Here is a 13,764-nt window from a genome sequence, read left to right on the forward strand (position 1 = left end):
TCACTAGGTAATTATGCGTCTCACTCTCACAATGTATTCTTTGTGGTAGACCGGGATTTTGCGTTTGCTTCATACTCAGCGATTTGGATTTGCCAGTTTAGCACCATTCCCATCGGATTAGATTAGATTCCAATAATATGTGGGCCCATTTCCTGTTATGTCTCTTGGTCAATCACATATGTTGTTGTAAGAGGGTGTTTTGAGGGTCACAGCTTTCCTTTAACATGCTGCAAGAGACGGACTCTCTTCAGAAACAATGGTCTCCTCAGTAGGGCCAGGACGATACTAGTAATCGCAATATTTTTTCCATGGCTAAAATGAAAACAAGAAGCAGATCTCACTATTTGGTCCTTTTATAAAACCTGCTATATGTAAAATAGTGTTCTATAGCTTGGAAAATATATACGTGAATCTGGATGACAACATAATGATGTTTATTTCCAACATTAGAGCTGTTTTCCTAAATATGTTAAATCCGCTTCGTGTTTTGTTTCCTTGCCATGATACTAACGAGTATCGCAAAACTGGTATTGTTCCAGCTCTACTCAGTTCAGCTTGAAGCCCCCAACAATTCAAAATGCTTAAAACAGCCATTGAAAAGCTTGATAACAGACCTGTGGATGGCTGGATGGCTATTCTGAGAGGAGTCAGCAGTCTATTCTCGCTGTGTTCCAAAAGGCACCCTATTGTTCCAAAAGGCACCCTATTCCCTATGTAGAGCCTGGGTTCTGGTCAAAAGTAGTACACTATATAAGGGATAGGGTGGCATTTTGGACAAACACCAATCTGTCATTATTACACAGGATAGCAGCAGGCCTAGCCTGTGTAACTGGCTGAATGATTGATCTTATGGGTTATGAATGCTTGTTGGTAATGGCTCTTTATATGGGCTGGACATGAAAGCAGATATTGACCTTCACATGTGCTTCAGCTTGTGTGAGTGACATTCCTGGTTCACATGATGTCAGGCAATGCTCGCTGGTTTATTGATGCCCCAATCTGTGGTGTGTACATCTCTGGGTTGGAGTGTGTGTGTGTGTGTGTGTGTGTGTGTGTGTGTGTGTGTGTGTGTGTGTGTGTGTGTGTGTGTGTGTGTGTGTGTGTGTGTGTGTGTGTGTGTGTGTGTGTGTGTGTGTGTGTGTGTGTGTGTGTGTGTGTGTGTGTGTGTGTGCATGCGTCGCTAGGCGCTCTCAGAGGACTGAATTTATTAACTTGCTCGCAGAATGCTCTTTATCTGTGTGTGTCTGTAGGTGATATACGGCAGGCTCTGTCCCCAAGCCAGACCCCAGCAATCTTCTTTTAGAAGAAAGTGTCTCAGCAGTTTCACATGGTCTCCACCCCTCCACCAGACCATCACAGGTGGCCAGCACTGTAGCCCTCTACGTCTGCTCTGGTAGCTACATAACTGGGGCAGTTTTGCCCCAAATATTACCCTATTCCCTATTGTGCACTACATTGGGTAATAGGACCGTAGGACTCTAGTCAATAGGGTGGCATTGGGACTCTCAGTCTTGGAACAAAGCAGGAAAAACACAGCCTGTGACACTCATCTCTTTCTAGCGTTCTGCCCATGCTAAGTTCAGAGGTTGATATGTAAAGAAAGCCCCATTTAGGCCTTTTCAATCAGGGATTATGAGTAATTTAAAAATGGATTTGAAAGCCAGGCAGTAAGATAACTTGAGGACAAGCATATTTGACAGTAGTGATTGTTGTGTTTGTCCTACCTGACACCCCCACATTCAGTCTGTCTGTCTGTTTTAGACACTGCTCTTTGCCTCTCTGTCAACACTGAGCTGCCAGCAGCTTTCAAATTCACAGGTGAGAAGAGTGCCTTGCTTTCTAAAATGCTTCAAAGAGAAAGTCTTGTTTTGAGAAAGACTTGTTATCTCACCTCCCTTTTCCCCTGCGCTAAGATAAATGTAAGCATTAGCAACTCCCAGGCCATATATCTCCCTCCCTGAATGTGTGTGTCCTGGGGACAGATTGAGGAGCAGGTGTTTAGGCCCTCTGCCAGACAGAGGGGCTTTGTGGGGTCAGGCACCAGGCAGGGGACAGAGCAGACCGGTGCCGTCCACCACAGCCCCATACGGTCCTCCATACGTTACACTGACCACAGTGAAGAGACCTCGACCTTGACACTGACATGGGCCACGCGGGTCAGGCTGGTTCTTAGCGAGTGTTAGCATTAGTGCAGTGAGGTGTGATCAGTCCTATTAAAGCTAGCCTGGCTACTAGCATCACTAGCCTATCTAGTTGGTGATCCAGTGACAAAGAGAGAGGACCATATGCACTGAGGTGATGCTAGTTTATTAAAGAGACACTGGGCTAATGGACTAATCTTTTAAGCCCTGGATGAACAGTCAATCCAGAGGTCTCAAGCCGCCTTTCACATGGTGATTTGATCAACTGGCGCTTGGATATATTGATTATTAAAGGACTTAGGTTTTCTTTACCAACGCTATACTCATTACTCGGGAAGGACAGCCTCTTTAAAGACATCATGGTCTGTCCAAGAGCATATGGTTCATTCTGGGCCTCAAGCTCTTTCTCAGAAATCTAATTATTACAACTATAGACACCCCTATAAGTAATACAGTGCCTTGCGAAAGTATTCGGCCCCCTTGAACTTTGCGACCTTTTGCCACATTTCAGGCTTCAAACATAAAGATATATAAACTGTATTTTTTTGTGAAGAATCAACAACAAGTGGGACATAATCATGAAGTGGAACGACATTTATTGGATATTACAACTTTTTTAACAAATCAAAAACTGAAAAATTGGGCGTGCAAAATTATTCAGCCCCCTTAAGTTAATACTTTGTAGCGCCACCTTTTGCTGCGATTACAGCTGTAAGTCGCTTGGGGTATGTCTCTATCAGTTTTGCACATCGAGAGACTGAAATTTTTTCCCATTCCTCCTTGCAAAACAGCTCGAGCTCAGTGAGGTTGGATGGAGAGCATTTGTGAACAGCAGTTTTCAGTTCTTTCCACAGATTCTCGATTGGATTCAGGTCTGGACTTTGACTTGGCCATTATAACACCTGGATATGTTTATTTTTGAACCATTCCATTGTAGATGTTGCTTTATGTTTTGGATCATTGTCTTGTTGGAAGACAAATCTCTGTCCCAGTCTCAGGTCTTTTGCAGACTCCATCAGGTTTTCTTCCAGAATGGTCCTGTATTTGGCTCCATCCATCTTCCCATCAATTTGAACCATATTCCCTGTCCCTGCTGAAGAAAAGCAGGCCCAAACCATGATGCTGCCACCACCATGTTTGACAGTGGGGATGGTGTGTTCAGGGTGATGAGCTGTGTTGCTTTTACGCCAAACATAACGTTTTGCATTGTTGCCAAAAAGTTCAATTTTGGTTTCATCTGACCAGAGCACCTTCTTCCACATGTTTGGTGTGTCTCCCAGGTGGCTTGTGGCAAACTTTAAACAACACTTTTTATGGATATCTTTAAGAAATGGCTTTCTTCTTGCCACTCTTCCATAAAGGCCGGATTTGTGCAATATACGCCTGATTGTTGTCCTATGGACAGAGTCTCCCACCTCAGCTGTAGATCTCTGCAGTTCATCCAGAGTGATTATGGGCCTCTTGGCTGCATCTCTGATCAGTCTTCTACTTGTATGAGCTGAAAGTTTAGAGGGACGGCCAGGTCTTGGTAGATTTGCAGTGGTCTGATACTCCTTCCATTTCAATATTATCGCTTGCACAGTGCTCCTTGGGATGTTTAAAGCTTGGGAAATCTTTTTGTATCCAAATCCGGCTTTAAACTTCTTCAACAGTATCTCGGACCTGCCTGGCGTGTTCCTTGTTCTTCATGATGCTCTCTGCGCTTTTAACGGACCTCTGAGACTATCACAGTGCAGGTGCATTTATACGGAGGCTTGATTACACACAGATGGATTGTATTTATCATCATTAGTCATTTAGGTCAACATTGGATCATTCAGAGATCCTCACTGAACTTCTGGAGAGAGTTTGCTGCACTGAAAGTAAAGGGGCTGAATAATTTTGCACGCCCAATTTTTCAGTTTTTGATTTGTTAAAAAAGTTTGAAATATCCAATAAATGTCGTTCCACTTCATGATTGTGTCCCACTTGTTGTTGATTCTGCACAAAAAAATACAGTTTATATATCTTTATGTTTGAAGCCTGAAATGTGGCAAAAGGTCGCAAAGTTCAAGGGGGCAGAATACTTTCGCAAGGCACTGTATATGCTTGGTTGATCTGGTTATAGGCTGAGAGAACTACACCACCTACACATCTCAAGTCAATGTAATAATGTTCAAGTGATGGATCATGGGACCGATGTTGATATGAAACCAACTGCAAAATAGTATTATTTGGGATGCGTGTCAATGTTGATCATTGTTCTGTAGCCTCTTGATTGTTGAGTTGGATGGCTGGTGTCCATCGGTGGTCCACGGGTTTATTTGGTCTCTACTCTCATCCAAATGGCACCCTATTCCCTCCATAGTACATTTATTTTGGCCTATAGGGCACTACATAGAGAATAGGGTGTCAAGACAGTGTGCTCAAACACAAAGCCAGGGTAGAATGAGAGGCATTGAGAAGGCAACAGTCTTTCTCTTTAAAAAAACAACATTCTGTTGCCACTTGACATTTCACCACTTCAGTTGACCTTAGCCTACATACCCACCTGGAGTTTGTCTGGTTCCATGCCACACACATCCACACACACAAAGTGCATACCAATTTTATGACTCATCCTTCTCATTGTACTCTTGCTGTACTCTCTTGACAATTGATTAACCCTGTTCTGAAACCTGAGAGACTAAAACCACGTCTTTCCATCCTGTCTGTCTGTCTATTGCCACTCTGAAACCCAACCCCAGAGGACTTCCTTCAGATTGTTACCCTGCCATCCGGTTCACTTTGAACTGTGACACTGACAGATTATGGTGTCATCATAGGAGTCCCCTTCTGTGCCAGCCCTGGCCCCTATGGGCCCCTATGTGTCAAAGGTAGTGCCCTATTTGGGAATATGGTGCCATTTGGGAGACACAGAGCTTTATCTTCCAGACAGCTAGGGGGCGCTCTATGACCAGGGACCGGGTTGGGTTGGAGCCGCCAGGCTGCCCTCTAGGATTATCATTGACCCACTAAACCACATGCTGCCTCGACTCCACTGAACCTAATGTGCTGAACTGACAGATCAACAACCGATCAAACCAACTGACCTCCGTGTTGTCTCTCTTTCTCTTGCAGATATTTCAAGAATTTCCTACTACACAGGTGAGTGGCCTTCAGAACTACAAGTGATCTCATACTGTATGCTGTGAACTACAATAGATCTTATACGCTGTGAAAGTTTCTCATTATCTTCTGGTCAGATAAACCTTGGTAGGCAGGTTTGATTTATAGTGGTACTCTTCTGATGAATAGACGGCTCCTACTAGATAAGTCTGTCATCTACATTTAATGCACCAACATCGACTCATATGAAGGGCACATCCACTTATTCCCAAGAGGATCTAGGCTACTATTCTTAGAGTGACCAATCAGTAACGCATCTTTTGACCAATGGGTGAAATAATGTTAACAAATGGTCCAAACCTGTGTCTATCATAATCCGTTCACAAGTTCTTGTAGTTTTTATCCTTGTAGGAAAAAATCTGAGGAAAAGCATTGCGTCAGCAAAGCTGGATGCTGTGTGAGAATTAAGGCTGATTTACAGGGTTAGAGTTGAACTCGTCATCTTTCTTCTTGAATCCGGAGGATATAAAACAATATAGAGGTAAGATGGATATAGTTTAAGGCATTTCATTTGAGTATTTTAATAATTTAGTGTACGCTTTTCATATTAATGCGAAATTCGTAAGATTTCTTACAAAAACAAGTATATCTCTGAAATGTCAGTGGTGCACAGAGCATAACGCAAGCTTTTTATTTTCAAAGTCTTTTACATTTAATTCAGCATGCGTCATGATAAATGAGCTTTTTGGGATCCACCGAAACAGCTTTGCAGACTACCACCACAACATGTGAACTCTGTCAACACAGCTTGGTGTTTATTATCGGATGTATTAGGTTACAAAATACAACTTTTTGGATATAATGTTAATGATACGTTAGAAGGACCCCCCTGAACGATTTAGAACATGAAGAATCATATGTGTCTTGGTCAAATGTATTTTTATAACATAAGGAAGTTACATTTCATCACCCAAGCATGTTTTCACTCACTCTTCCATCCTCGAAGTGAAGTCATATTAGTCCCCTCCACCGAGAGTGTCTGTGTTCAGAGTGTAAAGATATATTTCCTCGAGATTATTTAGGAAGGGGATATTAGCTGAGCTGAAGGGGAGAGAGAGCGAAGGTGTGTGTGTGTCCTGTGGATGATGAAGGTCACTGGGAAGCCTGTTTGTCTGTCTCACTCCTTAAAACTTCTTGATCTTACCCATCCCGGATCCGGGATCGTGAATACACCCTCAGGCTCATTACCATAACACAACGTTAACGATTTCTAAAAATCGCAAATGAAATGAAATAAATATGCCTGCTCTCAAGCTTAGCCTTTTCGTAACAACACTGTCATCTCAGATTTTCAAAATATGCTTTTGAACCATAGAAAATCAAGCATTTGTGTAAGAGTTTTGATAGCTAGCATAGCATTTATCATAGCAATTAGCACGCAACATTTTCACAAAAACCAGAAAAGCAATCAAATAAAATAATTTACCTTTGAAGAACTTTGAATATTTTCAATGAGGAGACTCTCAGTTACATAGCAGATGTCCAGTTTTTCCTGAAAGATTCTTTGTGTAGGACAAATCGCTCCGTTTTGTACATCACATTTGGCTACCGAAACGAACCGAAAAGTCAGTCACCAAAACGTCGAACTTTTTCCCAAATTAACTCCATAATATCGACCGAAACATGGCAAACGTTGTTTGAATCAATCCTCAAGGTGTTTTTTCACATATCTCTTCATTGATATGCCGTTCGTGGAAGCATGCTTTCGTCTCAGAATCCCATGGAAAAATACCAGCAGCTGAGTTTTGCGCACCAATTTCCACGCAGGACACCGTGCGGACACTTGGCAGATGTAATCTATTATGGTCAATCTTCCAATGATATGCCTACAAATACGTCACAATGCTGCAGACACCTTGGGGAAACGATAGAAAGGGCAGGCTCATTCCTGTCGCATTCACAGCCATATAAGGAGATAATGAAAAACAGAGCCTCAGAAATCCTGCTCATTTCCTGGTTGAGTTTCATCTTGGTTTTGCCTGAAGCTTCTGTTCTAGGGCACTCACAGTGAATATCTTTGCAGTTCTGGAAACGTCAGAGTGTTTTCTTTCCAAAGCTATCAATTCCATGCATAGTCGAGCATCTTTTTGTGACAAAATATTGCGCTTAAAACGGGCACGTCTTTTTATCCAATAATGACACAGCGCCCCCCTAGGATGACCTGGTTAACCTCTTGCTCCTACCTGACACGCAGGCGTCCCATCTAGACATCTGGAAATGCAAATGCGCTACGCTAAATGCTAATAGCACTCGTTAAAACTCAAACGTTCATTAAAATACACATGCAGGGTATTGAATTAAAGCTACACTCATTGTGAATCCAGGCAACAAGTCAGATTTTTTAAATGCTTTTCGGCGAAAGCATGAGAAGCTATTATCTGATAGCATGTAACACCCCAAAAGACCCGCAGGGGACGTAAACAAATAATTAGCATAGTCGGCGCTACACAAAACGCACAAATAAAATATAAAACATTCATTACCTTTGACCATCTTCTTTGTTGGCACTCCTAGATGTCCCCTAATCACTATTGGGTCTTTTCTTCGATTAAATCGGTCCATATATAGCCTAGATATCGATCTATGAAGACTGTGTGATCAACAAAAAAATAGCGTTTTATAACGTAACGTCATTTTTTTAAATTAAAAAAGTCGACGATAAACTTTCACAAAACACTTTGAAATACTTTTGCAATGCAACTTTAGGTATTAGTAAACATTATTAAGCGATCAAATTGATCACGAGGCGATGTATATTCTATAGCTGTACGTCTGGAAATATCCGGGTAAATCTCAACCAAAATATCCGGTCGGAGACCTGAAGAAATGGGCTGTCTCTTCTTCGTTTGACCAAGAAACAAAGCCTAGGCAAATGACAAGACTGCTGACATCGTGTGGAAGCTGTAGGTATTGCAACCTCGGCCCCATTTAATGTGGTTCACCTTTATCAATCGGTTGAAGTGGCACATGGATATATTTTTCCATTTTCAGTGATCAGATTTTCCTGCACTTTTCGATGAAACGCACGTTCTGTTATAGTCACAGCCGTGATTTAACCAGTTTATAAACGTCTGAGTGTTTTCTATCCACACATACTAATCATATGCATATACTATATTCCTGGCATGAGTAGCAGGGTGCTGAAATGTTGCGCGATTTTTAACAGAATGTTTGAAAAAGTAGGGGGTAGGATTAACAGGTTAATGAGACTACACACACTAAAATGTCATTTGGGTTTCATCATTCTACTGCTGTAAAGTCTCTGGCACTTGAATTCCATGTACCTAAACTAGAGGTCGACCGATTATGATTTTTCAACACTGATACCGATTATTGGAGGACCAAAAAAGCTGATGCCGATTAATCGGCCAAGTTTTGTATTTATTTATTTGTAATAATGACAATTACAACAATACTAAATTAACACTTATTTTAACTTAATATACATCAATAAAATCAATTTAGCCTCAAGTAAATAATGAAACATGTTCAATTTGGTTTAAATCATGCAAAAATAAAGTGTTGAGAAGAAAGTAAAAGTGCAATATGTGCTATGTAAGAAAGCTGACGTTTCAGTTCTGCCTACCACCGCTCAGTCAGATACTTAGATACTTGTATGCTTAGTCAGATTATATGCAACGCAGGACACGCTAGATAATATCTAGTAATATCATCAACCATGTGTAATTAACTAGTGATTATCATTGATTGTTTTTTATAAGATAAGTTTAATGCTAGCTAGTAACTTACCTTGGCTTACTGCATTCGCGTAACAGGCAGTCTCCTTGTGGAGTGCAACGAGAGAGAGGCAGGTTGTTATTGTGTTGGACTAGTTAACTGTAAGGTTGCAAGATTGAATCCCATGAGCTGACAAGGTGAAAATCTGTCGTTCTGCCCCTGAACGAGGCAGTTAACCCACCGTTCCTAGGCCGTCATTGAAAATAAGAATGTGTTCTTAACTGACTTGCCTCGGTAATTAAAGATTAAACATAGGTGTAATAAAAATATCAAAAAAATTGGCACATCGGCACCGAAAAATACCGATGGTTATGAAAACTTGAACTCGGCCCTAATTAATCGGCCATTCCGATTAATCGGTCGACCTCTAACCTAAACGCCATACCAGAACTCCATAGCCGTATGTAAACTCCATACCAGAACTCCATAGCCGTACCAGAAATCCATACCAGAACTCCATAGCCGTACCAAAACGCCATACATTTTTTTATAGAATGTGTAATGAACAACGTGTTTAGTCTCACTCACCCAAAGGCCATTCAGACAACTTGACACAACTGTGGGAAGCATTGGAGTCAACATGGGCCAGCATCCCTGTGAAACACTTTCGATACCTTGTAGAGTCCATGCCCTTACGAATTGAGGCTGTTCTGAGAGCAAAACAGGGGGGTTCTTCATGTTTTATACACTCAGTGTGTATAGCGGCGCAGGTCCTAATCCAGGCACTTGTCATCTCCCGTCTGGATTACTGCAACTCGCTGTTGGCTGGGCTCCCTGCCTGTGCCATTAAACCCCTTCAACTCATCCAGAACGCCGCAGCCCGTCTGGTGTTCAACCTTCCCAAGTTCTCTCACGTCACCCCGCTCCTCCGTTCTCTCCACTGGCTTCCAGTTGAAGCTCGCATCCGCTACAAGACCATGGTGCTTGCCTACGGAGCTGTGAGGGGAACGGCACCTCAGTACCTCCAGGCTCTGATCAGGCCCTACACCCAAACAAGGGCACTGCGTTCATCCACCTCTGGCCTGCTCGCCTCCCTACCACTGAGGAAGTACAGCTCCCGCTCAGCCCAGTCAAAACTGTTCGCTGCCCTGGCCCCCCAATGGTGGAACAAACTCCCTCACGACGCCAGGACAGCGGAGTCAATCACCACCTTCCGGAGACACCTGAAACCCCACCTCTTTAAGGAATACCTAGGATAGGATAAGTAATCCCTCTCACCCCCCTTAAGTTTTAGATGCACTATTGTAAAGTGACTGTTCCACTGGATGTCATAAGGTGAATGCACCAATTTGTAAGTCGCTCTGGATAAGAGTGTCTGCTAAATGACTTAAATGTAATGTAAATGTATATACAGTGCATTCGGAAAGTATTCAGACCCCTTCACATTTTCCACTTTATGTTACAGCCTTATTTTAAAATGGCTTATTAAACTGTTTTTCCCCCTCACCAATCTACACACAATACCCCATAATGATAAAGTAAAAACAGGTTTTTAGAAATTTGTGCATATGTATAATAAAAAATAAAAAATCACACTTATATAAGTATTCAGACTCTTTACTCAGTACTTTCTTGAAGCACTTTTGGCAGCGATTACATCCTTGACTTTGGCCGGTTTGCCAGCTCTAGGAAGAGTCTTGGTGGTTCCAAACTTCTTCCATTTAAGAATGATGGAGGCCACTGTGTTCTTGGGGACTTTCAATGCTGCAGACATATTTTGGCACCCTTCACCAGATCTGTGCTGCGACACAATCCTGTCTCTGTGCTCTACGGACAATTCCTTCGACCTCATGACTTGTTTTTTTATCTTTTATTTTATTGTTTTATTTCACCTTTATTTAACCAGGTAGGCCAGTTGAGAACAAGTTTTCATTTACAACTGCGATCTGGCCAAGATAAAGCAAAGCAGTGCGACACAAACAACAGAGTTATTCATGGGATAAACAAACATACAGTCAATAACACAATTGAAAAATCTATATACAGTGTGTGCAAATTTAGTAAGATTAGGGAGGTAAGGCAATAAATAGGCCATAGTGGCAAAATAATGACAATTTAGCAATTAAACACTGGAATGATAGATGTGCAGAAGATTAATGTGCAAGTAGAGATACTGGGGTGCAAAGGAGCAAAAAAAAAAACAATATGGGAATGAGGTAGTTGGGTGGGCTATTTACAGATGGGCTGTGTACAGGTGCATTAATCGGTAAGCTGCTCTGACAGCTGATGCTTAAAGTTAGTGAGGGAGATATAAGACTGCAGCTTCAGTGATATTTTTGCAATTCATTCCAGTCATTGGCAGCAGAGAACTGGAAGGAAAGGCGGCCAAAGGAGGAGTTGTCTTTGGCGATGACCAGTGAAATATACCTGTTGGAGCTCGTGCTACGGGTGGGTGCTGCTATGTTGACCAGTGAGCTGAGATAAGTTGGGGCTTTACCTAGCAAAGACTTATAGATGACCTGGGGCCAGGTCACGCATGCACAGATGTCAGACACACACACACACACACACACACACACACACACACACACACACACACACACACACACACACACACACACACACACACACACACACACACACACACACACACACACACACACACACACACACACACACACACACACAGTTGTTGTCCATTTTGTGTCCCCTGCCCTCCTAAACCCTCTATAGTAATATTGGAGAATGATGAAGTGACCCAGCTCCATAAAAGACATGATAATGGAGAGAAACCTCACGGAATAGAGGAAATAAATACTCCTCTTTAGTTTGGCTATACAAACACCTGGGCTACATTCAGTAGGGCACATCATATCAAAACATTTTGCAACATTAGACCAAAATGAACGTTTCTTATCAGACATGTTAAGGTAGCACCTGTCAATTAAAAAAAAATAATAATCCCCAACTAATAGCTATAGAGCTGAGTTTGCATTGGACTGTTATTCCTCTCAATGAGCTGCAGCATCTGGAAGCCATTTTGGCATATTGATATTTAGAATGGCAGATTTTAGGGGATTGATCAAAGGGAAGTTAGTTTGTTCATTCACAACCCCCCAGACTGTGTCTTCTGTCTGTCTAGCTAGCACCTCATCTTCTTTGACGACCACAGAAACTCTGAGGATAAAGTGGCTTCTAAACGCGGCACTCTCTTTCTATGTGTTCCCAAATTACACCCTTTTCCCTATAGAGTGCGCTACTTTTGACCAGAGCTCTATGGGAGTAGTGAAAAGTGTGCCATTTGGTACGTACCCTTTGTCTCTCCACATCCCAGGCCTTCCGGTGGTTGGGCTAAATAAGGTGGTCACTGCACGTTGTATATGTTAATTGCTCCAGCCATCTTTAGCAAGTCAGATACATAGCAATCATCACCAGGGAATACTGATTAGGAGTTCAAATGATGTAGTGGCATTGTTATGTAAATGACTCATTAAATTAAAGGCAAGTAATCATTTATAATCCCTGTTTCTCTGTTTCATCTGGGTTAGGTTACATGGGTCGAGTTCTGCAGGGTTTGGAGGTTTGGGAGTTAGCTTAAACATATCACTGTTCAAATGTTAAAACCGCTATGTAGGCTTATGATACCTATCATTCACCCACGTAGGTTAATAAAACCTATAATACACGTTTGTAGGTTTATAATGGTCCAAGAATCTAGATAATGTTTAATTCCAGTTGTGCAAAGCCATACAGAATGCTCTGAGCCCCCCTGGATAAACCAGAGATGACAAGGTCATGGTTTAAAATGGCATTCATTCTTAGATCAATATTCACACATTCACACATTCTATTGACGTTCCATCTGGATCGATTGCACTTAGCTAGCTACTGTAGATTGTGTAATCCAGTGGTGTGTGACACACACAAACCTCCATGACTATGTACTGTATGGTTAGTGGAACCATGTGACACTGTTACCCAGGTAAGTTATGTTGGATAAGGTGTGATGATGTTGAAAGCCCCACGAGAGAGGGAGTGATGAGTAGTACAACACAGTCCATTAGGTGACAACTGACTATGTGGTGGCAGAGATGAAAGCGATAATGGTGAAAAGGATTATTGTGAAAACCTTAACGGCAACAGAAGGGTAAGATGTACAGGCTGTTCTAGAGCCTACCTGAGCAGCTGTGGGATGGCTGATCTGGGATCTGTCCTGGGTTCAGACTGTGTCTGTTTGTGTGCACTAAACTCCTATCACTGTCAGTGGGGATAGTCAATGTTTGTCTTCAATCATCTTTTCAACGAAGAACGTTGCATACCAGATACACCTGCTTATTTGTGTGTGTGTATTCTGTATTTGCAGGATGTTATGATTGACAGTCCCCCCCTCCCCCAGTTATACAAGTAATTTGTGATTCTAATCCACATAATTTAAGTTGACTAGGTAACCATTTAACTATGGCCTTAGAGACTCCTACAGTATGTATTTAACTATGGCCTTAGAGACTCCTACAGTATGTATTTAACCATGGCCTTAGAGACTCCTACAGTATGTATTTAACCATGGTCTTAGAGACCCCTACAGTATGTATTTAACCATGGTCTTAGAGACCCATACAGTATGTATTTAACCATGGTCTTAGAGACCCCTACAGTATGTATTTAACCATGGTCTTAGAGACCCCTACAGTATGTATTTAACCATGGTCTTAGAGACCCCTACAGTATGTATTTAACCATGGTCTTAGAGACCCCTACAGTATGTATTTAACTATGGTCTTAGAGACCCCTACAGTAT

The 13,764-nt window shown here is 42.0% G+C and overlaps 1 protein-coding gene across 5 annotated transcripts in view; it reads left to right on the forward strand.

The window, feature by feature from the left end:
• The window catches only part of ptk2aa (protein tyrosine kinase 2aa), a 180,338-nt gene that overhangs the window by 50,157 nt on the left and 116,417 nt on the right, over positions 1-13,764 (forward strand). For 3 of the 5 annotated variants that reach the window (XM_046361717.1, XM_046361716.1, XM_046361705.1), the window contains one exon: positions 5,241-5,267. Coding sequence is in view for 1 of the 5 variants with exons in the window: in XM_046361705.1 (XP_046217661.1) it covers positions 5,241-5,267 (27 nt within the window). In the remaining 4 variants the exon portion in view is untranslated. Of the gene's footprint in view, positions 1-1,272; positions 1,394-1,761; positions 1,819-5,240; positions 5,268-13,764 lie in introns of those variants that run through there. The other 2 variants (XM_046361718.1, XM_046361719.1) reach the window with 2 other exon arrangements.

This window comes from Oncorhynchus gorbuscha, linkage group LG09 (assembly GCF_021184085.1).
Source record: "Oncorhynchus gorbuscha isolate QuinsamMale2020 ecotype Even-year linkage group LG09, OgorEven_v1.0, whole genome shotgun sequence".
Lineage (NCBI taxonomy): Eukaryota > Metazoa > Chordata > Actinopteri > Salmoniformes > Salmonidae > Oncorhynchus > Oncorhynchus gorbuscha.